Source organism: Phyllobates terribilis, unplaced genomic scaffold (genome assembly GCF_046119375.1).
Source record: "Phyllobates terribilis strain yellow unplaced genomic scaffold, ASM4611937v1 Scaffold_11__3_contigs__length_659146591, whole genome shotgun sequence".
NCBI classification, from domain to species: Eukaryota; Metazoa; Chordata; class Amphibia; order Anura; family Dendrobatidae; genus Phyllobates; species Phyllobates terribilis.
Window position 1 is genome coordinate 599,217,167 of NW_027362771.1, and position 25,209 is coordinate 599,242,375.

The following is a 25,209-nucleotide window of genomic DNA, read 5'->3' on the forward strand; positions in this document are numbered from 1 at the left end:
TTGTCAGCCCTCTCTGGCTGAACTCCTTCTCTCACTGAACTCCACCCAGAACTAAGATGGTGCCCACCTTATATACCTTCCCCTAGTGTGTGTGAGCTCAGGTGACCAGCAACAAATGAGCTCCTAGCTATGCTCAGAAACCGTCCCCTTCTGCTCCTACATCACTGGGTTTTCCTCCCCCCTCCCCACTCCAGCCAGGGACATGGTCTGTCGTGCCTGCATTACTGTATAAATGGGAGCACCGTTGAGCTGTCCCCCGGAAATGGGGTGTGTGTGATGCATGCAGCTAACTGGGCCCTGGTCCATACTCCATCCTTACCAGGGAGTGGAATATCACACCTCTGGCAGAGGTGCAATACCCCTGTAGCGGCCGAACCCTCGGGGCGCTACATTCCCCCCCGGTAAACCACAGCACGTCCTCGGGCTGGAAAAGAGTAAAGACTACAAAGATAAAGATTACAAAGACATGCACAACTTTTTCAATAACTTTTCACATTAGAAAACGGACGACATTGTTCAATTCCCTTTATGGGAAACACTTTTCTTTGTCATTGTTAATACTACCGGAACTCTTTTGTCATATAAAACTCTTTATATAAAATATTTTTAAGTAAGACATATTCTTGGGTACTGGCCGCGGTGCAACTTGCGACCAGGTGTTCATTCTTCTTAAAGGTGCAACAGTCCAGCAAATTTGTCTTGAGGTATACTTTTGCAGTCTTTTTATAAAACCAGTAGGGGGCGCTTTAGGAAGCGCAACTATTTACAGGGACGGCCGCTCTCAGTCCTCGGCCAGTTTGGGAAGGGGATGACTGCTCTCAGTCCTCAGCCAGGTTAAGGAAAAGGGGCGGCTGTTCTCAGTCCTCAGCCAGGTAACTTGGGGAAGGGGACAACTTTAGCAGGTAACGGTCCCATAACAGTTCTAACGGGGACCACACTCAAATTTGAAACAGTCCCAGAACAGTCCTTTGTACCCTGATGGGTAACTATATACACTGACGCTTTTCCGCTTTACTGTAAGCGATGTCCTCCATATGCGCCTTGCTCCTCATGGTGGTGATCTTTAGACCCATCCGGGTCCTCTTGGTACTCGGGGTCCGAGTGGTACTGCAGCTCTTCCTCTGTTAGCCGGTGGACGTGGAGGGCTTACCACCCTTTTACACCCTTATGCCGGGTGTAGGTCACCACGTCACCCGGGTACAGGTCTCGTCCACGATGTCCCTCTGGCAGGTGACTCTCGACGCCCCTCCGGGTCACAAAGACGTTGCTGATGGTCCCAGGATCTTTGATGAAGCCCCAGCCGTGCTCCATTTGAAATTTCACCACGGTCCCGGTGACTCTGGGACCGCTGGCGGCTCGGGGGTTCTGTCGGGCTCTCCTTTTCTGCTCCGCACTTTGCACCTGGAGCCGCTCTTGCTGGACACGCCGCTCTCTCTCAAACATCTCCAACTGCTGACGGCAGGACTCTCGTCGACGGGCTGCATCCGCCCGGGTTTCTTGGGTAAACCCCATCAGATTTTCTCCGGTGGGGTCCCATTCGAACTGGGCGTCCTCGAGCGGGGGTTGGGCAACGTCCAGGGGTGGCGGCACAGCTATTAGGGGTTCAAGTGCGGCTCCGGCCTCCGCAGACAGGCTTCTCTGGAGGCGGAGGTTGATATACTCGGGCGGCCAGATGAAGGGCTGCCCGTCCGGCCCGGTGTGCTGGGCGAACAAGTCCGCGCCCAGGGGCTGTATGGCAGGGGGCACCGGTGGGGTAGCGGCGCCTGGGGGCACTCGGCCTTGCGACCAGGCCGGTGGTCATCTTCCGGTCGTGCCCGGGAGTGGCACAGCCGCGGCAAGTGGCGCTGACGGGGTCGCGGCGCCTGGAAGTACTAGGCCTTGCGTCCCGGCCTGTGGCGTCTGTTTCTTTGTCGCGCCCGGGGTTAAATGGCACGGCGCGGGGCTTAGCGTGACAACAGCGCCTGCAGCCTGAAGCCTAGCTGGTAGCGGCGGAGGTGTGGTGACAGGTACGGTTCCCGGGGCTTCGGGCCTCGCAACGGGAGGCTGAGGCAGGCTCGCGGCTTCAGGGCTGGTGATGGTGACGTCCCAGTTACCTGCCTTGGTCGTTGCAGCCTCCTCCGCGTCGTCGTCCCCGGACTCCGGTCCTCCTTCACCGTCCTCGGAGGCAGGCGTGCTGCTGGGTGGTGGTAGTGCCTCCTGCAGTCGAGTCACGGCTTGCCGGGCCAACTCCTCCTTCCACCCGGCGATCACATCCCGCTGCGCCCGGACCATCCTCCGGTCCAGTTCTTCTAGCGCAGCTTGCTCACGCTCCGGGTCCTTGGGAGCTGGGCTAGCAGCTCCGCGAAGCTGCAGGGGGCTCGGCCTGCAGCAGGCCATGCGCCAGGGTACTGGTGCTGCTCTCTCCCTCCATTCCCGGGTGCGGTCCGTACAGACCGATCCAGACCGCACCCTGCCCCACAGTTTTCTTCTCTTTCCGCCCCCACTGGGGGTGGTCTTGGGGCCATCTGCTGACAATCACTTTCAGGGGCAGCCCCCCCCACCTTGATGGACATCTCCACCGCCGCGCTCATGGCTGTTGGGGTCGGCTCCTTCTTTGGCGCCATTCTGGGACCTGGCCTACGATGGGAGGCGGCTTCCTGTTGTCTTTTGGCGCGCACATTATGGCGCTCGTTCTTCTGGGGCGGGCGCCATCTTTAGTACAGTGAAACAGTCTCTTTTCAGGCACGCAATACCCGTTTGTGGCGGGTTGGTCACAATCCTGCCGACTACGCCAAAGCTGACTCGCCCCCTGGGCCTTGGGGCACTCGGAACCGGGCTTCAGGGCAATGCTGGGAGTAGTAGTGGCGACCCGGTTCCGAGGCTCAGGGTGGTCAGACCAGTGGCAGTCTTTTAGATAATGTCCGACTACGCCACCCATGGATTGCGGCTATCATGAACCGCCGCTGCAAGGCAGTCCCCTAAGGCTGATGGTGTGTGCAGCTGAGTTAGTATAACTCCCCACGGCAAGAGTGTAGCCTCAGGGCAATGTAGTAGATGGTGGGGGTGATGGTGCAGGGAGTCCCAGTACCGTTAGTGCTGGCGAAGTAAGAAGCACAAAGACAACATGTTGCAGTCCAGGGTCTTTTACTCACAGTTCGTATACTCCAAGCCACTTCGGTACCGGTAGTGACTGCCCGAGCCGTGCTGCGTCCACCAGGAGAGGGGCTCGGTCAACCCCCAGGCAGCTCCGGAGTATGGCACAGGACTCCCTTCTATCCTTCCTCTGGCTCGTGCCCCACCAGTGACCAAGCTTTTGTCCAGCTGCCGCGGATCTATGCGGGTAAACGTGGGCCCCGTTTCCCGCTATCCTATATGGTGCCTTCCTAGCAAGGTTTAGCAGGGGGTCGCACCAAGTGACGATCACGACCTCCCGTTCTTGGCTGAGGGTGATTTCTCCTCCACCAATTTGGGATCCGGTACCCTTTTCTTGCCTGACCCGTCACCCGTAATTTCCTGGGTCCTTAGGGTCCCTTCTGCCTTCTTGTCTCTGAGCCCTTCTACACTTTGGGTACTTCTCTTCCTTTTCCATTCCTTTCTGTTTCTGTTCCTTTCTGTTTCTGTTCCTTCCTTCTGTTTCTGGCCTTCACCCTAGGCCTGCCTCGTGGAGCTGGGCCCAGACTGAGCCACAGCTCCCTGTGAGCCCTCTCTGGCTGAACTCCTTCTCTCACTGAACTCCACCCAGAACTAAGATGGTGCCCACCTTATATACCTTCCCCTAGTGTGTGAGCTCAGGTGACCAGCAACAAATGAGCTCCTAGCTATGCTCAGAAACCGTCCCCTTCTGCTCCTACATCACTGGGTTTTCCTCCCCCCTCCCCACTCCAGCCAGGGACATGGTCTGTCGTGCCTGCATTACTGTATAAATGGGAGCACCGTTGAGCTGTCCCTCGGAAATGGGGTGTGTGTGATGCATGCAGCTAACTGGGCCCTGGTCCATACTCCATCCTTACCTGGGAGTGGAATATCACACCTCTGGCAGAGGTGCAATACCCCTGTAGTGGCCGAACCCTCGGGGCGCTACATATGTCTCTGTACATTGTGGAGAGCCTGTATTCAACCCTCTCCCTTCTGCTATCTCTAACAATGAAGGAAGGTGGAGATCACTCCATATTTCAGAAATGTCACACCTTAAGGGGACTGACCACTGAAACAAGTTATCATCTTTCTGCAGGATTGGTGATAACTTTTTGATCAGTGGGTGTTCGAGCACTGAGGTTCCCAATGATGGGGATAAAAACTCTCCGTCTGCCCATTACAAGATGGCGCGAAAGGTCGGATGCCTGACTGCTGCTGCACTCACTCTATATGCGGCTGTCGGAAAAAGCCGAGCACAGTGCTGAGCAGCCCCATAGGGAATGATGGAGCGGAGGTTAGACACCTGACTGCTGCTCCACTCACCCTATATGCGGCTGTTGGAGAAAGCCGAGCACCGTGCTGAGCGGCCCCATACGGAATGATGGAGCGGATGTCGGACCCCTGACTGCTGCTGCACTCACTCTATATGCGGTTTCGGAGAAAGCTGAGCACAGTGCTCAGCGGCCCTATAGGGAATGATGGCGTGGAGGTCGGACGCCTGACTGCTGCTGCACTCACTCTATATGCGGCTGTCGGAGAGAGCCGAGCACAGTGCTGAGCGGCTCCATAGGGAATGATGGAGCGAAGGTTGAACGCCTGACTGCTGCTGCACTCACTCTATATGTGGCTGTCGGAGAAAGCGGAGCGCAGTGCTGAGCGGCCCCATAGGGAATGATGGAGCGAAGGTCGGACGCCTGACTGCTGCTGCACTCACTCTATATGTGGCTGTCGGAGAAAGCCGAGCACAGTGCTGAGCGGCCCCATACGGAATGATGGAGCGGATGTCGGACCCCTGACTGCTGCTGCACTCACTCTATATGCGGTTTCGGAGAAAGCTGAGCACAGTGCTCAGCGGCCCTATAGGGAATGATGGCGTGGAGGTCGGACGCCTGACTGCTGCTGCACTCACTCTATATGCGGCTGTCGGAGAGAGCCGAGCACAGTGCTGAGCGGCTCCATAGGGAATGATGGAGCGAAGGTTGAACGCCTGACTGCTGCTGCACTCACTCTATATGCGGCTGTCGGAGAAAGCGGAGCGCAGTGCTGAGCGGCCCCATAGGGAATGATGGAGCGAAGGTCGGACGCCTGACTGCTGCTGCACTCACTCTATATGTGGCTGTCGGAGAAAGCCGAGCACAGTGCTCAGCAGCCCTATAGGGAATGATGGAGTGAAGGTTGGACGCCTGACTGCTGCTGCACTCACACTCTATATGCGGCTGTCGGAGAAAGCCGAGCACAGTGCTGAGCGGCCCTATAGGGAGTGATGGAGTGGAGGTCGGACGCCTGACTGCTGCTGCACTCACTCTATATGTGGCTGTCGGAAAAAAGCCGAGCACAGTGCTGAGCGGCCCCATAGGGAATGATGGAGTGGAGGTCGGACGCCTGACTGCTGCTGCACTCACTCTATATGCGGCTGTCGGAGAAAGCCGAGCACATTGCTGAGCGGCCCCATGGGGAATGATGGAGCGGAGGTCGGACCCCTGACTGCTGCTGCACCCACTCTATATACGGCTGTCGGAGAAAGCCGAGCACAGTGCTGAGCGGCCCCATAGGGAATGATGGAGCGGAGGTCGGACGCCTGACTGCTGCTGCACTCACTCTATATGCGGCTGTCGAGAAAGCCGAGCACAGTGCTGAGCGGCCCTATAGGGGATGATGGAGCGGAGGTCGGACCCCTGACTGCTGCTGCACCCACTCTATATGCGGCTGTCGGAGAAAGCCGAGCACAGTGCTCAGCAGCCCTATTGGGAATGATGGAGTGAAGGTTGGACGCCTGACTGCTGCTGCACTCACACTCTATATGCGGCTGTCAGAGAAAGCTGAGCACAGTGCTGAACGGCCCCATAGGGAATGATGGAGCGGAGGTCGGACGCCTGACTGCTGCTGCACTCACTCTATATGCGCCTGTCTGAGAAAGCTGAGCACAGTGCTGAGTGGCCCCATAGGAAATGATGGAGCGGAGGTTGAACGCCTGACTGCTGCTGCACTCACTCTATATGCGGCTGTCGGAGAAAGCTGAGCACAGTGCTGAGCGGCCTCATAGGAAATGATGGAGTGGAGGTCGGACTCCTGACTTCTGCTGCACTCACTCTATATGCGGCTGTCGGAGAAAGCCGAGCACAGTGCTGAGCCGCCCTATAGGGAATGATGGAGCGGAGGTCGGACACCTGACTGCTGCTGCACTCACTCTATATGCGGCTGTCGGAGAAAGCCGAGCACAGTGCTCAGCAGCCCTATAGGGAATGATGGAGTGGAGGTCGGACGCCTGACTGCTGCTGCACTCACTCTATATGCGGCTGTCGGAGAAAGCCGAGCACAGTGCTGAGCGGCCCCATAGGGAATGATGGAGTGGAGGTCTGACGCCTGACTACTGCTGCACTCACTCTATATGCGGCTGTCGGAGAAAGCCGAGCACAGTGCTGAGCGGCCCTATAGGGAATGATGGAGTGGAGGTCGGACGCCTGACTGCTGCTGCACTCACTCTATATGCAGCTGTCGGAGAAAGCCGAGCACAGTGCTGAGCGGCCCTATAGGGAATGATGGAGCGGAGGTCGGACGCCTGACTGCTGCTGCACTCACTCTATATGCGGCTGTCGGAGAAAGCCGAGCACAGTGCTGAGCGGCCCTATAGGGAATGATGGAGTGGAGGTCGGACGCCTGACTGCTGCTGCACTCACTCTATATGCGGCTGTCGGAGAAAGCCGAGCACAGTGCTGAGCGGCCCTATAGGGAATGATGGAGTGGAGGTCGGACGCCTGACTGCTGCTGCACTCACTCTATATGTGGCTGTCGGAGAAAGCCGAGCACAGTGCTGAGCGGCCCCATGGGGAATGATGGAGCGGAGGTCGGACACCTGACTGCTGCTGCACTCACTCTATATGCGGCTGTCGGAGAAAGCCGAGCACATTGCTGAGCGGCCCCATAGGGAATGATGGAGCGGAGGTCGGATTCCTGGCTGCTGCTGCACTCACTCTATATGCGGCTGTCTAAGAAAGCCGAGCACAGTGCTCAGCGGCCCCATAGGGAATGATGGAGTGGAGGTCGGGCGCCTGACTGCTGCTGCGCTCACTCTATATGCGGCTGTCGGAGAAAGTCGAGCACAATGCTGAGCGGCCCTATAGGGAATGATGGAGCGGAGGTCGGACGCCTGACTGCTGCTGCACTCACTCTATATGCGGCTGTCGGAGAAAGCCGAGCACAGTGCTCAGCAGCCCTATAGGGAATGATGGAGCGGAGGGCGAGGATGGGCACTGACGCTCCATTCTGGAATTCAGTGAGGTCCCATCTTTCGGACGCCCACCCATCACCTATCGTGGACAACCCCTTAAATGATAATTTTTTTGCAAATTACACCAGTGAAAGCATGGCAGTAAATTTCCCAGTGTTAGAAACAGCAGGAGACCATGGAGGCACAAGGCCCAATTCAATATACGTAAAGTCTAAACCAAAATAAAAACCGCGACAAATTGGATAAAATATGCCGTGATATTTTTTAAGGGTTACCATACACAACTTAATAATAAATAATTAACCCCTTTCTGACGTATGATCTAATAGTACGTCTTGGTGACCTGGGCCGATTGGACCAATGACGTACTATTAGGTCATATGGCAATCGCGCCCGCACACAAGCGGTGCGGGGCGATCGCCGTCGGGTGTCAGCTGATAGTCACAGCTGACACCCGGTACTATGTGCAGGGAGCGGTCCCGCACCGCTCCCGGCACATTAACCCCCGGGAGCGGGGAGTTGATCGCAGCATTGCGGTGGCAAGGGGAGGTGATCGCAATACTCACCTCCTCTTCCGGCCTCCAGCGCTGTCTGCCGCGGCTTCCTGGATGTTGCCATGACGACCCGATGTCTTCATGACAACATCCGGGTCACCAGACAGCAGGAAGATTCTTTGCTGCATTCCTGTGCTATACAGGCGATCAGAATAAAAAAAGTGAAAGTCCCAGAGTGGGACACAGAATAAAAGTCCAAAAAGTGTTAAAAAATGAAAAAAAAATTGTAAAAATATTTAAAAAAAAAATAATCCATCAAAAATAAAAATATACTGTACCCATCAATAAATATTATTATGAAAAACAAACAATAAAAGTACACATATTTGGTATCGCCGCATCCGGAACGACCTGACCGATAAAACTGTCCTACTGGTTAACCCCTTCAGTGAACATGGTAAAAAAAAAAAAAAAAAAAAACGAAGCAAAAAACAATGCTTTATCATCATACCGCCAAACAAAAAATGAAATAACACACGATCAAAAAGACGAATATAAATAAAAATGGTACCGCTGAAAACGTTATCTTGTCCCGCAAAAAACAAGCCGCCATACAGCTCCATCATCCGAAAAATCAAAAAGTTATAGCTCTCAGAATAAAGCGATGCAAAAAAAATTTTTTTCTATAAAATAGCTTTTATTGTGTAAAAGCACAAAACATAAAAAACGATATAAATGTGGTACCGCTGTAAACGTACTGACCCGAAGAATAAAGCTGCCTTATCAATTTTACCACACGCGGAACAGTATAAAAAAAAACATAAAAAAAATTCTGGAATTGCTGGTTTTTGTTTATTCTGCCTCCCAAAAATCGGATTAGAAAGCGATCAAAAAATGTCACATGCCCGAAAATGGCACCAATAAAAACGTCAAATCATCCCGCAAAAAACGAGCCATCACATGACTCATTACATGATGTCGGCCAAAATATGGAAAAATTATAGCTCTCAAAATATGGCGATGCAAAAACTAGATTCTGCAAAAAAAATGCCTCGTTTAGTGTGTGACAGCTGTCAGTCATAAAAACCCAATATCATTCTAGTATCGCTGTAATCGAACTGACCCGAAGAAAAAAGTCGTCTAATCACTTATGCCGCGAGAGGAACGGCGTAAAAAATACTCTAGGGTTAGGGTTGTGCTAGGGTTAGGGTTGGAGTTGGGGTTGTGATTTTTTTTTAAAGTAAAAAAAAAAAAAAAGATGACGATATGGCGACTAGTGTTGAGCGCAAGTGCTCGCTACTTGAGTTTGCATCGGGTGCTCGGCTATGCATTGAGTATCGCGGGTGCTCGAGTCTCCGCCCCATATGCTTCGTGGCCAAAAAAACTCGCGGGGATTGCCTGCCATGCACGAGCGATCCCCGCATGTTTTTTTTTGGGTGTCTAATAACATGAAACATGCGAGTGGGGACTCAATCATGTCCCTCAAGCACCCGCAATACATGGTGCATACCTGAGTACCTGTTGCAAGCTGAAGTAGCTAGCACTTGCGCTCAAGACTAATGACAACTTATTCAATATGATGACCTAATGTTATCAAATTCTGTGTCGTACCTCTGGATTCAAAATGTTCACTATAGCCCTTGATAAAATCCTTGAGGGGTCTAGTTTCCAAAATGGGGTCACTTGTGAGGGATTTCCACTATTTAGGCACATCAGGGGCTCTCCAAACGCAACATGGCGTCTGCTCTCAATTCCAGCCAATTTTGCGTTCAAAAAGTCACACAGTGCTCCTTCCCTTCTGAACTCTGCCGTGCGCCCAAACACTGTATTTTCCCCACATATGGGGTATTGGCGTACTCAGGAGAAATTGCACAACAGTTTTTGGGGTCCATTTTCTCCTCTTACACTTGTGAAAATAAAAAAAATTGGGGCTAAAACATTATTTTTGTGGAAAAAGTTCGATTTTTTTTTTTATTCACGGCTCCATGTTATAAACTTCTGCAAAGCAGTTGGGGGTTCAGGGTGCTCACCACACATCTAGATAAGCTCCCTGAGGGATCTAGTTTCCAAAATGGTGTCACTTGTGGGAGATTCCACCATTTGGGCACATCAGGGGCTCTCCAGATGCAACATGGCGTCCGCTAATTATTCAAGCAAATTTTACAATCAAAAAGTCAAATGGCGTTCCTTCCCTTCCAAGCCCTGCCGTCAGCCCAAGTAGTGGTTTTCCCCCACTTATGGGGTATCGGCGTGCCCAGGGCAAAAAAAATGCACAACAAACTGCACGGTGCAATTCCTCCTGTTACCCTCATGAAAATGTAAAATTGGAGGCTGAAAAACATTTTTGTGGGAAAAATGTGAAAATTGTATTTTTACGGCTCAATGTTCTAAACTTCTGTGAAGCACCTGGGGGTTCAAGGTGCTCACCACACGTCTAGATAAGTTCCCCGAGGGGTCTAGTTTCCAAAATGGTGTCACTTGTGGGGGGTTTCCACTGTTTAGGCACATCAGGGGCTCTCCAAACGCAACATGGCGTCCGCTAATTATTCAAGTAAATTTTACTTTCAAAAAGACAAATGGCGCTCCTTCTCTTCCCAGCCCTGCCGTGCGCCCAAACAATGGTTTTTCCCCACATATGGGGTATCTGCGTGCTCAGGGGAAATTGCACAACAAATTTTGGGGTCCATTTTTTCCTGTTACCCCTGCGAAAATAAAACAAAACTGGGTCTAAAGTAACATTTTTGTGAAAAAAGTTAAATGTTCATTTTTTTCTTCCACATTCCAAAAATTCCTGTGAAGCACCTGAAGGGTTAATAAACTTCTTGAATGTGGTTTTGAGCACCTTGAGGGGTGCAGTTTTTAGAATGGTGTCACTTTGGGGTATTTTCTGTCATAAAGACCCCTCAAAGTCACTTCAAATGTGATGTGGTCCCTAAAAAAATGATTTTGTAAATGAGAAATCGCTGTTCAACTTTTAACCCTTATAGCTCCCTAAAAAAAAAAACTTTGGTTCCAAAATTGTGCTGATGTAAAGTAGACATGTGGGAAATGTTATTTATTAACTATTTTGTGTGACATATCTCTCTGATTTAAGGGCATAAAAATTCAAATTTTGAAAATTGCAAAATTTTCGCCAAATTTCCGTTTTTTTCACAAATAAACGCAAGTGATATCGAAGAAATTTTACCACAATGATGAAGTACAATATGTCAGGAAAAAACAGTCTCAGAATCGGGGGGATCCGTTGAAGCGTTCCAGAGTAATTACTTCATAAAGTGACAGTGGTCAGAATTGTAAAAATTGGCCTGGTCATTAACGTGCAAACCACCCTCGGGGGTAAAGGGGTTAAAAACCTTTGATAAATTCATCAATAATTAATGAATTAATTTATATGACCTTTAAAAAAGCATTAGCTGGGTGACTATGCCATCTAACAAATATCGCAACAGAAAAATTTGGATAGGATGACCTTCCTGACTCGCTGTACGCGGAGTGCGCGGAAGAAGGGCCTTATAAACCTCTGACCTTCCCATACTTTTTAGTCCCCGTCCAATCAAATGAAAGGTTTCTTCCTGCTCAAAACAACGCATTTTTTCCTTGTAATTACTAGTGACCTGTAGATGACCTCAACTACGGGTAATCGCCATTCACATTTGATCATTAATCAGAAAGGGGGAGACCAATAGAAAGGAGAGGGGTACAAAAACACATAATACTATAATGAATGGGCCTGTGTCCCCCGAAGCGTTTAGCTTTAATGCGTCCAATGTTGCACTTTACCGTTGAATTTTGCACAAATTGCAATTTTATTTTTTTTCTGCATGTTTATAATTAAGGTTCCCAAACAAATCTGCTCCTCACGATTTATAATGTGACCTGCCAGAAATATGGAGCTTAGAAATGCAATGTCAGATATGTCATATTTCACACAAAAGGTTAACCACGCCCCCTTGTTCCTTATAATCTTTAGCCTGTAACTGACGTTTCATGAGAACTTGCAGCAGAATGCCTGTCTACTTCTAGCTCTTCCCCTATGCCTGTCTACTTCTAGCTCTTCCCCTATGCCTGTCTACTTCTAGCTCCTCCCCTATGCCTGTGTCTACTTCTAGCTCCTCCCCCTAAGCCTGTGTCTACTTTTAGCTCCTCCCCTATGCCTGTGTCTACTTCTAACTCCTCCCCGTATGCCTCTGTCTACTTCTAGCTCCTCCCCTATGCCTGTGTCTACGTCTAGCTCCTCCCCTATGCCTATGTCTACTTCTAGCTCCTCCCCCTATGCCTCTGTCTACTTCTAGCTCCTCCCCTATGCCTGTCTATTTCTAGATCATCCTCTAAGCCTGTGTCTACTTCTAGCTCCTCCCTTTTGCCTGTATTTACTTCTAGCTCCTATGCCTGTGTTTACTTCTAGCTCCTCCCCCTATGCCTGTATACTTCTAGCTCCTCCCCCTATGCCTGTGTCTACTTCTAGCTCCTCCCCCTATGCCTGTGTCTAGTTATAGCTCCTCCCCTATGCCTGTGTCTAGTTATAGCTCCTCCCCTATACCTGTGTCTACTTTTATCTCCTCCCCTATGCCTGTGTCTAGTTATAGCTCCTCCCCTATGCCTGTCTCGACTTCTAGCTCCTTCCCTATGCCTGTGTCTACTTCTAGCTCCTCTCCTATGCCTGTGTCTACTTCTAGTTCCTCCCCCTATGCCTGTGTCTACTTCTAGCTCCTCCCCTATGCCTGTGTCTACTTCTAGCTCCTCCCCCTGTGCCTGTGTCTACTTCTAGCTCCTCCCCCTATGCCTGTGTTTACTTCTAGCTCCTCCTGTCTGTGTCTGCCTCTAGCTCCTCCCCCTCTGCCTTTAGCTCCCCGTTTGTCTGCATCTAGCTCCTCCCCCTCTGTATGTCTGCCTCTAGCTACTCCCCCTGTGTCTGCCTCTAGCCTCTCCCCTGTGTCTGCCTTTATAGCTCCTCTGTTTCTGCCTCTAGCTCCCCCCTGTGTCTGCGTCTAGCCCCTCCCTTCTGCCTCTAGCTCCTCCCCTTCTGTCTACCTCTAGCCCCTCCCTTCTGTCTACTTCTTGCCCCTCCCTTCTGTCTACCTCAGCCCCTCCCCCGTGTCTGCCTCTACCTCCTCCTCTGCCTCTAGCTCCCCCTGTGTTTTTGCCTCTAGCTCCTCCCCCTCTGTCTACCTCTAGCCCCTCCTCTGTTTCTGCCTCTAGCTCCCCCTCTGTATCTTTCTGCCTCTAGCTCCTCCCCCTCTGTCTACCTATAGCCCCTCCCCTCTCTCTAGTGCCTCCGTTTCTGTCTCTAGCTCCTCCCCCTCTGTCTGCCTCTAGCTCCTCCTCTGTTTCTGCCTCTAGCCCCTCCCCTCTGTCTACCTCTAGCTCATCCCATCTGTATCTAGCTCCTCCTCTGTTTCTGCCTCAAGCCCCTCCCCTCTGTCTACCTCTAGCTCCTCCCCTCTGTATCTAGCTCCTCCTCTGTTTCTGCCTCTAGCCCCCCCTTCTGTCTGCTCCAGCCCCTCCCTTTTTGTCTGCCTCTAGCCCCTCCTCTCTGTCTGCCTCTAGCCCCTCCCCTCTGCCTCTAGCTCCTCCCCTCTATCTGACTGCATACAGATTTTATCTGTGCGTTCATAGTGACTGATCCGTCCAGGAGGAGAAAACATGCAGATTTCTCTGATAAGATTTACTACAAAATTGTCTGTTTTTTTGTATATTATTTATTTATAAAATAAAAATGAGAATGACAAGTAGACTCTACGATTTGGCCATTGGTGCTAAAAGAAAAAGAATTGAATGACAAACATTGATGAATTTGCTTTAAACATCGACAACATTTGGGGCTTAAATGCAATAATAAATGTAGAGGATTGTGCTGCCCTTCAGTTCGTCTCCATTCTCGAGATCTCTGCTTCCTTTAAGTGAATGTAAACACTCTGTCAATAAAGCTGTAGGTAGCTCGCCAGGTAGGTAGCTCGCCAGGTAGGTAGCTTGCCAGGTAGGTAGCTTGCCAGGTAGGTAGCTCGCCAGGTAGGTAGCTTGCCAGGTAGGTAGCTTGCCAGGTAGGTAGCTCGCCCCGCTCTCAGCGCTCTCAGCTCAGACGTGGACACAGCCTAACGAGCGAGGCTCACCGAGCATGGTCTACCCTGCAGCCTGTCCACCAACACACAAAAACACTATTTAAAAAAAAAAAGTAATCCAAAATGGTGAGATGAAATGACCGCTGCCGCCTATCGTATGAACACAACGCACATCATAAGTCTGTGATGGCGCAAGAACAGGAGAACAAAGACGCGAGGTGCTGCGGGCGGAGCGGCGACTCGATATGTGATGAATAACGGCGCGCTCCTCTCCGCAGGCGTACACCGTCCTCAGCCTGGAGGACGACTCTTCTGACCGGAGATTCTCACGCACCTTCATGGAAATCCGGGATCTGGCAAGACGCTTCTCTCTTCTCCTGGGGCCGGACCAAATTAGAAACCGCCAGGACATCGTCCTCCTGCACAAGTGAGTGTCCCGCTCCCTGTTATTATCAGAGATCAGGCTAAATAGAGGAGGAGGCACAATACACATGATTGTTCCATGACTGATACGTTTTTATGCTCCACCTGGTGGCCAACAAAAAGAAAAATATCAAAAATCCCGATTCCTCTAGTTCATAACCTGAAGGCCCGTCACAGTCGCTGACTGGCAGCCATTGCTTCTCCCAACTCTTACACTTGCTTTTTTCTTCCAGAGAAGGAATAAGGTTTTCTCTGCGGGCCTCTCCTGACGCTCGGTGGTCTCCACAGAATCTCCTTTTCCTGGACGTGTTAAGTGAATTCTCCCCTAAACTCCTCACACAGGACAAAGCCGTGCTGTGAGTACATCGCCATCAGCTTTCCATCCTTCATAAGAGGTTTGCATGGAAACCACATGACGCGGAGCCTCCGGGGCAGTGCCCCACTGTGTCCACCCCTCTGATAGGAGGTCTCCACTGTGCACATCCCTCTGATAGGAGGCCTCCACTGTGCGCACCCCCCTGATCAGAGGTCTCCACTGTGCGCACCCCTCTGATCGGAGGTCTCCTCTGTGCGCACCCCTCTGATCGGAGTTCTCCACTGTGCGCACCCCTCTGATAGGAGTTCTCCACTGTGCGCACCCCTTTGATAGGAGGTCTCCACTGTGCGCACCCCTCTAATATGAGGTCTCCTCTGTGCGCACCCTTCTGATCGGAGTTCTCCTCTGTGCGCACCCCTCTGATCGGAGGTCTCCTCTGTGCTTACCCCTCTGATCGGAGGTCTCTGTGCGCACCCCTCTGATCGAAGGTCTCCTCTGTGCGCACCCCTCTGATCGGATGTCTCCTCTGTGCGCACCCCTCTGATCGGAGGTCTCCTCTGTGCGTACCCCTCTGATCGGAGGTCTCCTCTGTGCGTACCCCTCTGATCAGAGGTCTCCTCTGTGCGCACCCCTCTGATCGGAGGTCTCCTCTGTGCATACCCCTCTGATCGGAGGTCTCCCCTGTGCGCACCCCTTTACCATCTCCCTAATCTTTTCCAGCCTACATTACTTGGAGGAGACTTGTCAGAAGTGCGTTCCCTCAGGGAAGCAGCCTGGGGCATCTGAGGAAGGTGACTACATCTGGGCTCCGCTGTATGCGTATAAGAAGTCACTGGGTACAGACCCCGAGTCCAGACCTACCACACCGAGAACCCGCAGGGCTAATGAGCGGAGACAGGCACGCTCACCCAGGGTCTCTCCACTGAGCAAGAAAAGGAGGTACAACAAGGGTGAGTGCAACATTTACTTTTTTTAGTCTAAGAACCCCGAAAGATGCCAAAGACGGAGGGGCGCAGCCCCTTTTTGGATTTTTCTCTTTGCAGCTCCTCTCATGGAGCCTTTCTGCAAAGAAAAACATTGCAGCAAATCCCTCATTTGTCGGGGGCTCACCCTCAGACATTGATGGTATATAATCACATATCATGTGCACGTGTACAGCTCTGACTTTAAAGCTGAGGCCAGTCCATACATTGCTGGCTCCTTTCGCTGCTGAGGCTACTCCTTACGTTGCTGGCTCTGATCACTGCTGAGGCCACTCCACTCATTGGTAGCAATGATCTCTGCTGAGGCCACTCCATACGTTGCTGGCTCTGATCACTGCTGAGGCCAGCCCATACGTTGCTGGCTCTGATCACTGCTGTGGCCACTCCATACATTGCTGGCTCCGATCACTGCTGTGGCCACTCCATACGTTGCTGGCTCTGATCGCTACTGAGGCCACTCCATACATTGCTGGCTCCGATCGCTGCTGAGGCCACTCCATACATTGCTGGCTCCGATCACTGCTGTGGCCACTCCATACATTGCTGGCTGCGATCACTGCTGTGGCCACTCCATACATTGCTGGCTTCGATTGCTACTGAGGCCACTCCATACATTGCTGGCTCCGATCGCTGCTGAGGCCACTCCATACATTGCTGGCTCCGATCACTGCTGTGGCCACTCCATACATTGCTGGCTTCGATCACTGCTGTGGCCACTCCATACATTGCTGGCTTCGATCACTGCTGTGGCCATTCCATACATTGCTGGCTCCGATCGCTGCTGAGGCCACTCCATACATTGCTGGCTCCAATCACTGCTGTGGCCACTCCATACATTGCTGGCTTCGATCACTGCTGTGGCCACTCCATACGTTGCTGGCTCCGATCACTGCTGTGGCCACTCCATACATTGCTGGCTCCGTTGATCGCTGCTGAGGCCACTCCATACATTGCTGGCTCCGTTGATCGCTGCTGAGGCCATTCCATACATTGCTGGCTTGGATCGTTGCTGAGGCCACTCCACAAATTGCTGGCTCTGATCGCTACTGAGGCCACTCCATACTTTGCTGGCTCCGATCGCTACTGAGGCCACTCCATACATTGCTGGCTTGGATCGCTGCTGAGGCCACTCCATACATTGCTGGCTCCGATCGCTACTGAGGCCACTCCATACTGTAACATACCTGGTGGCGTCCTTGCATGGTGGTCCATCTCCCACTGTGCAAGAGCGCGCACTTGATCTCCAATCCAGAATGTCTCTCTGGCTTCCCTCCATGCTGTCTGTTTGTGTCTGTTTCTGCTGCTTAAGGGCGGCGCCCGATCACTTCCTGCTTTTTGTACCTGCTGTGGGTCACACCCCTTGTGCGTCCTCAGCCTATTGCTGTCTGTCACCTGGTATATAGTTCAGCTGCTCCAATCAATCCCTGCCTGAGCATTGTGTTTCATTCAGTGTGTGCTTGCACTCTGAAGGTGCCAGGTCCCGTTCTGTGTTCTCTTGTCTGCCTATCCTGGAGGCTGTATTTCCAGGCCTGTCTGAACACGCTCCTAGCCTGTTCCTCCCGCCTTCTAGGGGCCGATTACCTAGACCCGCTCCTGTATCTTGTCTGTCCTGTCTGAACACGCTCCTAGCCTGTTCCTCCCGCCTTCTAGGGGCCGATTACCTAGACCCGCTCCTGTATCTTGTCTGTCCTGTCTGAACACGCTCCTAGCCTGTTCCTCCCGCCTTCTAGGGGCCGATTACCTAGACCCGCTCCTGTATTTTGTCTGTCCTGTCTGAACACGCTCCTTGCCTGTTCGTCCCGCCTCTCTGGGGGCCGTATTCCCAGACCCGCTCCTGTTTCCCGCTGCAGTGTCGGTCTCCTCCGTACACTCAGTTCCAATCTGAACTCTCTCCTATCCTTTACCTGTTTTGCCTCTATGTCCGTTCCTTTCCTTTTTCTGCAGAGTCTGAACTCGTACCTAACTCCTGCTTGTTGTCTCTGTACTCCCGTTTGTGAGTTTGTGGTCCACTCGTTACTTCACTGCAAGTACCCTGTGGGTATCTGGCTCTGCCTTTCCCTTCCTGTTTGTTCCGTGTGAACAGAGCCCTGTCCCCCCTGCTCTGCCTTGCTCACCGCTCCGGCGGTTCTAGCCTGCTCTGACTCCCTTGCTCACCGCTCCGGCGGTTCTAGCCTGCTCTGACTCCCTTGCTCACCGCTCCGGCGGTTCTAGCCTGCTCTGACTCCCTTGCTCACCGCTCCGGCGGTTCTAGCCTGCTCTGACTCCTTTGCTCACCGCTCCGGCGGTTCTAGCCTGCTCTGACTCCTTTGCTCACCGCTCCGGCGGGTCTAGCCTGCTCTGACTCCTTTCCTCACCGCTCTGGCGGTTCTAGCCCGCTCTGACTCCTTTGCTCACCGCTCCAGGCGGCCTCGTCCTGCTCTTACCCCTTGCTCACTGCTCCGGAAGTCTCGCTCAGCTCTGACCCTTTGCTCACCGCTCCAGGCGGCCTTGTCCTGCCCTGCTCTCGCTCACCTCTCTGGGCGGCCTCACTCTGCCGTGTTTGTCCGCCACATCTGTAGTTCTGTTCCTGAGTCCCAGTGTGTACTGGGTCCTATTCCCCCTGTGTTCTTACCTGCTAGTGCCTCCCTGTCTGCACTCTAGCTGTGCTTGCCTGTACCCCTCTGCCTGCATTGTTCCTGAGTCCCAGTGTGTACTGGGTTCTATCCCGCCTGTGTTCCTACCTGCTAGTGCCTCCCTGTCTGCACTCTAGCTGTGCTTGCCTGTACCCCTCTGCCTGCATTGTTCCTGAGTCCCAGTGTGTACTGGGTCCTATCCCGCCTGTGTTCCTACCTGCTAGTGCCTCCCTGTCTGCACTCTAGCTGTGCTTGCCTATACCCCCCTGCCTGCATACCCGCCTGCCTGCATACCAGTCGTGCCTGCCTATACCCACCAGTCTGTGCGCCAGCCTAACCAGTCTGTTCCTGTATTCCCCTGTGTGGGTCAACAGCCGTGTCCGGGGTCTGTCCTGGAGTAGCACCTGGTCCCTCTGCTCGGTTCCTCCTTGGTGCACTGGCGTCGTATGCCGTCGTGCGACCCTGGTCGGATCGGGTGAATACCTAGTTACGCCCCTCCAGGCATTCACTCTCCGGCACGGTCCAGTGGAATCACACGCACACGCCACTCTGCCCGGGCGTGTGCATTACACATACATTGCTGGCTCTGATCGCTACTGAGGCCACTCCATACATTGCTGGCTCCGATCGCTGCTGAGGCCACTCCATACATTGCTGGCTCCGATCGCTGCTGAGGCCACTCCATACATTGCTGGCTCCGATCGCTGCTGAGGCCACTCCATACATTGCTGGCTCCGATCGATGCTGAGGCCACTCCATACGTTGCTGGCTCTGATCACTGCTGTGGCCACTCCATACATTGCTGGCTTTGATCGCTGCTGAGGCCACTCCATACATTGCTGGCTCCGATCGCTGCTGAGGCCACTCCATACATTGCTGGCTCCGATCGATGCTGAGGCCACTCCATACATTGCTGGCTCAGATCACTGCTGTGGCCACTCCATACATTGCTGGCTTCGATCACTGCTGTGGCCACTCCATACATTGCTGGCTTCGATCACTGCTGTGGCCACTCCATACATTGCTGGCTCCGATCGCTGCTGAGGCCACTCCATACATTGCTGGCTCGGATCACTGCTGAGGCCACTCCATACATTGCTGGCTCGGATCACTGCTGAGGCCACTCCATACATTGCTGGCTCCGATCGCTGCCGTGGCCACTCCATACATTGCTGGCTCCGATCACTGCTGAGGCCACTCCATACAGTGCAGGCTTCGATCACTGCTAAGGCCACTCCATACATTGCTGGCTTCGATCGCTGCTGAGGCCACTCCATACATTGCTGGCTCCGATCGCTGCTGTGGCCACTCCATACATTGCTGGCTCCGATTGCTGCTGAGGCCACTCCATACAGTGCAGGCTTCGATCATTGTTAAGGCCACTCCATACATTGCTGGCTCCGATCGCTGCTGTGGCCACTCCATATGTTGCTGGCTCCGATCGCTGCTGAGGCCAGTTTTACACATCCAGAATTCACTGTCAAAGTATGGATTGCAATGTCGGGACCTGAACTCACAGGGATATGTGAGGCTGGTCAGGATAGTCGGTCCAGACATCATGGTCCATACTTGGACATTGAATGTGAAACGCGCGCACCGCACATATGGACGAGCATGTCCATTACACGTGTTCCTGTGTTTCCCGCTGGCAGGCTGTTTTTTTCCGGAGCTGATTTTCCATCTTGGATTCATCCCTGATGATCTTAATGTCTCATTTCAGACGACTTCAGCAGCTTCCTAGCCGATGAGGAAGACGGCCAGTCGCCATTAATGTCTTCTACCATGCTGCGAAGGAGGACGAGGGCCACAGAAAGCCCCACGGATTACATGGAAGGGTCCGATTCTGATTTTGATACCAGGTTAGAATCTGCTAAAAGTCTGGAAACTGTAATTTAGCATAAAGAATTTAAAAAAAAAAACAACACACTAACATGCGACATCCGCTGTCCTGCATGTATTTTTCTGACAGCCAGCCCTTCACCGTTCGCCGCCCCTTGACATTACCGCCGAGGATTCAAAGAGAGAGTTCATCTACATTGCCCAGCAGCCTGCACAGGTGAGGTGGTCTTCTCCTGGCTACCTGACATACTGTATGTGAGGGAGTGTAGAAGTGTCTGAACACACCCTTAGCCTTATTATGTGAGGCTAGACTTCTTACTGGCTAGCCGGTGTCATGGCTGCCTCCCCGACTCGTCTCACGGAGGAGAGCAGCTGCCCGGAGGTACCAGGCTGCTGTAAGTATGATGTCTGGATTTATTCCCCGTCTGGTCTCATCACTGGATGCTCATGTTACAGATTGAGCCTGATGGAGGAGGAAGATGATGAAGAAATGGTGATCGATGACGGGGAGAGCAGCGCGGCCTCCACAGGAGAAGAGGAGGTGATTGATCATGTGCACGTCCGTCTCTAACACCACCTTCTATTTTATATTTTGTGATTTTCTGAATATAGATGTGCACCACTGGGGGCGGCACTCTGCATATAAATGTGCCCCAGTAGGGGGGGGGGCACTCTGCATATAGATGTGCACCACTAGGGGGAGCTCTCTGCATATAGATGTGCACCACTAGAGGGAGCTCTCTGCATATAGATGTGCACCACTAGGGGGAGCTCTCTGCATATAGATGTGCCCCACTAGGGGGAGCTCTCTGCATATTGATGTGCACCACTAGGTGGAGCTCTCTGCATATAGATGTGCACCACTGGGGGGGGGCACTCTGCATATAAATGTGCCCCACTAGGGGGGGGGGGCACTCTGCATATAGATGTGCCCCACTAGGGGGGGGGGCACTCTGCATATAGATGTGCACCACTAGGGGGAGCTCTCTGCATATAGATGTGAACCACTAAGGGGATAGGGGGAGCACTCTGCATATAGATGTGCACCACTAGGGGGAGCTCTCTGCATATAGTTGTGCACCACTAGGGGGAGCTCTCTGCATATAGATGTGCACCACTAGGGGGAGCTCTCTGCATATAGATGTGCACCACTAGGGGGAGCTCTCTGCATATAGATGTGCCCCACTAGGGGGAGCTCTCTGCATATTGATGTGCACCACTAGGTGGAGCTCTCTGCATATAGATGTGCACCACTAGGTGGAGCTCTCTGCATATAGACACGCACCACTAAGGGAGCACTCTGCACATAGATGTGCACCTCTAGGGGGAGCTCTCTGCATATAGATGTGCCCCACTAGGGGGAGCTCTCTGCATATTGATGTGCACCACTAGGTGGAGCTCTCTGCATATAGATGTGCACCACTGGGGGGGGGCACTCTGCATATAAATGTGCCCCACTAGGGGGGGGGGGCACTCTGCATATAGATGTGCCCCACTAGGGGGGGGGCACTCTGCATATAGATGTGCACCACTAGGGGGAGCTCTCTGCATATAGATGTGAACCACTAAGGGGATAGGGGGAGCACTCTGCATATAGATGTGCACCACTAGGGGGAGCTCTCTGCATATAGTTGTGCACCACTAGGGGGAGCTCTCTGCATATAGATGTGCACCACTAGGGGGAGCTCTCTGCATATAGATGTGCACCACTAGGGGGAGCTCTCTGCATATAGATGTGCCCCACTAGGGGGAGCTCTCTGCATATTGATGTGCACCACTAGGTGGAGCTCTCTGCATATAGATGTGCACCACTAGGTGGAGCTCTCTGCATATAGACACGCACCACTAAGGGAGCACTCTGCACATAGATGTGCACCTCTAGGGGGAGCTCTCTGCATATAGATGTGCACCACTACAGAGAGCATTCTGCATATACAGTGGTGGCCAAAAGTATTGGCACCCCTGCAATTCTGTCAGATAATACTTAGTTTCTTCCTGAAAATGATTGCAATCACAAATTCTTTGGTATTATTATCTTCATTTAATTTGCTTGGAAGGAAAAACACAAAAAGAATTGTCCTAAAGCCAAATTGGATATAATTCCACACCAAACCTAAAAAAGGGGGTGGACAAAAGTATTGGCACTGTTTGAAAAATCATGTGATGCTTCTCTAATTGGTGTAATTAACAGCACCTGTAACTTACCTGTGGCACCTAACAGGTGTTGGCAATAACTAAATCACACTTGCAGCCAGTTAACATGGATTAAAGTTGACTCAACCTCTGTCCTGTGTCCTTGTGTGTACCACATTGAGCATGGAGAAAAGAAAGAAGACCAAAGAACTGTCTGAGGACTTGAGAAACCAAATTGTGAGGAAGCATGAGCAATCTCAAAGCTATAAGTCCATCTCCAAAGACCTGAATGTTCCTGTGTCTTCCGTGCGCAGTGTCATCAAGAAGTGTAAAGCCCATGGCACTGTGGCTAACCTCCCTAGATGTGGACGGAAAAGAAAAATTGACGAGAGATTTCAACGCAAGATTGTGCGGATGGTGGATAAAGAACCTCGACTAACATCCAAACAAGTTCAAGCTGTCCTGCAGTCCGAGGGTGCAACAGTGTCAACCCGTACTATCCGTCAGCATCTGAATGAAAAGGGACTGTATGGTAGGATACCCAGGAAGACCCCACTTCTTACCCCGAGACATAAAAAAGCCAAGCTAGAGTTTGCCAAAACTTACCTGAGAAAGCCTAAAACGTTTTGGAAGAATGTTCTCTGGTCAGATGAGACAAAAGTAGAGCTGTTTGGGAAAAAGCATCAACATAGAGTGTACAGGAAAAAAAAAGAGGCATTCAAAGAAAAGAACACGGTCCCTACAGTCAAACATGGCGGAGGTTCCCTGATGTTTTGGGGTTGCTTTGCTGCCTCTGGCACTGGACTGCTTGACCGTGTGCATGACATTATGAAGTCTGAAGACTACCAACAAATTTTGCAGCATAATGGAGGGCCCAGTGTGAGAAAGCTGGGTCTCCCTCAGAGGTCATGGGTCTTCCAGCAGGACAATGACCCAAAACACACTTCCAAAAGCACTATAAAATGGTTTGAGAGAAAGCACTGGAGACTTCTAAGGTGGCCAGCAATGAGTCCAGACCTGAATCCCATAGAACACCTGTGGAGAGATCTCAAAATGGCAGTTTGGAGAAGGCACCCTTCAAATATAAGGGACCTGGAGCAGTTTACCAAAGAAGAATGGTCTACAATTCCAGCAGAGCATTGTAAGAAACTCATTGATGGTTACCGGAAGCGGTTGTTCGCAGTTATTTTGGCTAAAGGTTGTGCAACCAAGTATTAGGCTGAGGGTGCCAATACTTTTGTCTGGCCCATTTTTGGAGTTTTGTGTGAAATGATCAATGATTTCATTTTTGCTTCATTCTCTTTTGTGTTTTTCATTGAAGACAAATTAAATGAAGATAATAATACCAAAGAATTTGTGATTGCAATCATTTACAGGAAGAAACTGAGTATTATCTGACATCTGAATTGCAGGGGTGCCAATACTTTTGGCCACCACTGTAGATGTGCATCTCTAGGGGGTGCTCTCTGCATATAGATGTGCACCACTAGGGGGAGCTCTCTGCATATAGATGCGCACCACTAGGGGGAGCTCTCTGCATATAGATGCGCACCACTAGGGGGAGCTCTCTACATATAGATGTGCACCACTAGGGGGAGCTCTCTGCATATAGATGCGCACCACTAGGGGGAGCTCTCTGCATATAGATGCGCACCACTAGGGGGAGCTCTCTGAATATAGATGTGCACCACTAGGGGGAGTTCTTTGCATACAGATGCGCACCACTAGGGGATCACTCTGCATATAGATGTGCACCACTAGGGGGAGCTCTCTGAATATAGATGTGCACCACTAGGGGGAGCTCTCTGCATATACTTGTGCACCACTAGGGGGAGCTCTCTGCATATAGATGTGCACCACTAGGGGGAGGTCTCTGCATATACTTGTGCACCACTAGGGGGAGCTGTCTGAATATAGATGTGCACCACTAGGGGGAGCTCTCTGCATATAGATGTGCACCACTAGGGGCAGTTCTGTGCATATAGATGTGCACCATTAGGGGGAGCTTGCATATAGATGTGCACCACTAGGGGGAGCTCGCTGCATATAGATGTGCACCACTAGGGGGAACTCTCTGCATATAGATGTGCACCACTAGGGGGCTCTCTTTGTATAGAGATGTGGAGCTCTCTGCATATATGACGTCAGGTGTTTTTTTATATGTTTATGTACCTAGCTTAATATAAATTGCTGCGCAGTTCCCTTTTTCAAAACTTTGCGCACCAATGTGAATACTGCCTTAGTGTCTGTACGCTTTCTTCCCCGCAGCAGCTGGATCTCCTGGATTCTGCAGTTCTGGACAGTGAAGCGTGAACCCCTCCGCCGGACGCCATCCTCATTGGGGGATTCCTTCAGATGTTGCATTGTTGTGTGTATTCACAGGTTTTGTTCTCCCACAGGACGGTTTATAGTTTGGGGCGGCGGCGGTGTGAGTTCTATCTTATTATTGTATTTCTGGCACTTTGATTAAAGTTTCACGTGCAGCAAGGTCCGGCGTGTCGTTACCTCACTAGGAGAGAAGGATGTGCTGCCATGTACTCATAATATTACAGTGCAGCCGAAATCGGACGGGTGGGCTCCTGACACACGTCAGACATAAATGAAAAATAAATGCCCCCTACATGGGTCCGACAGCAGCTCTTACAGGGGGTAAATACATGATGCGTAGTAGGGGCCATAATGTACATTCAGCCTGAGGCTCCTAATGGTGCGATCGCTCCTCTTCCCCATCCATCCGAGACGTCCTCCTGCTCAGAGATTTCGGACGCCAAACACCCGACTCAGCGATAACTATACACAGGCACGAAACAGCGGGGGAGCGAAGGGCGGCCGGTAACACAGTCTGCTCCATACCCACATCAATGGGGCTGAGAGCACGTAACTATGTACACAGTGTATACCAGCAGAATAGTGAGTGCAGCTCTGGAGTATAATACAGGATATAACTCAGGATCAGTAATGTAATGTATGTACACAGTGACTGCACCAGCAGAATAGTGAGTGCAGCT

General features: G+C 51.8%; 1 protein-coding gene across 1 annotated transcript in view; it reads left to right on the forward strand.

Moving 5' to 3' along the window:
• STAG3 (STAG3 cohesin complex component) overlaps positions 1-24,684 on the forward strand; it is a 196,095-nt gene extending 171,411 nt beyond the window's left edge. The window contains exons 26-32 of the mRNA XM_073654796.1: positions 14,174-14,322; positions 14,552-14,674; positions 15,355-15,584; positions 19,950-20,088; positions 20,199-20,285; positions 20,525-20,609; positions 24,470-24,684. Of these exons, the coding sequence (XP_073510897.1) occupies positions 14,174-14,322; positions 14,552-14,674; positions 15,355-15,584; positions 19,950-20,088; positions 20,199-20,285; positions 20,525-20,609; positions 24,470-24,514 (858 nt within the window). The 3' untranslated portion in view covers positions 24,515-24,684. The remainder of the gene's footprint in view (positions 1-14,173; positions 14,323-14,551; positions 14,675-15,354; positions 15,585-19,949; positions 20,089-20,198; positions 20,286-20,524; positions 20,610-24,469) is intronic.
• Positions 24,685-25,209: the final 525 nt, after the last annotated feature.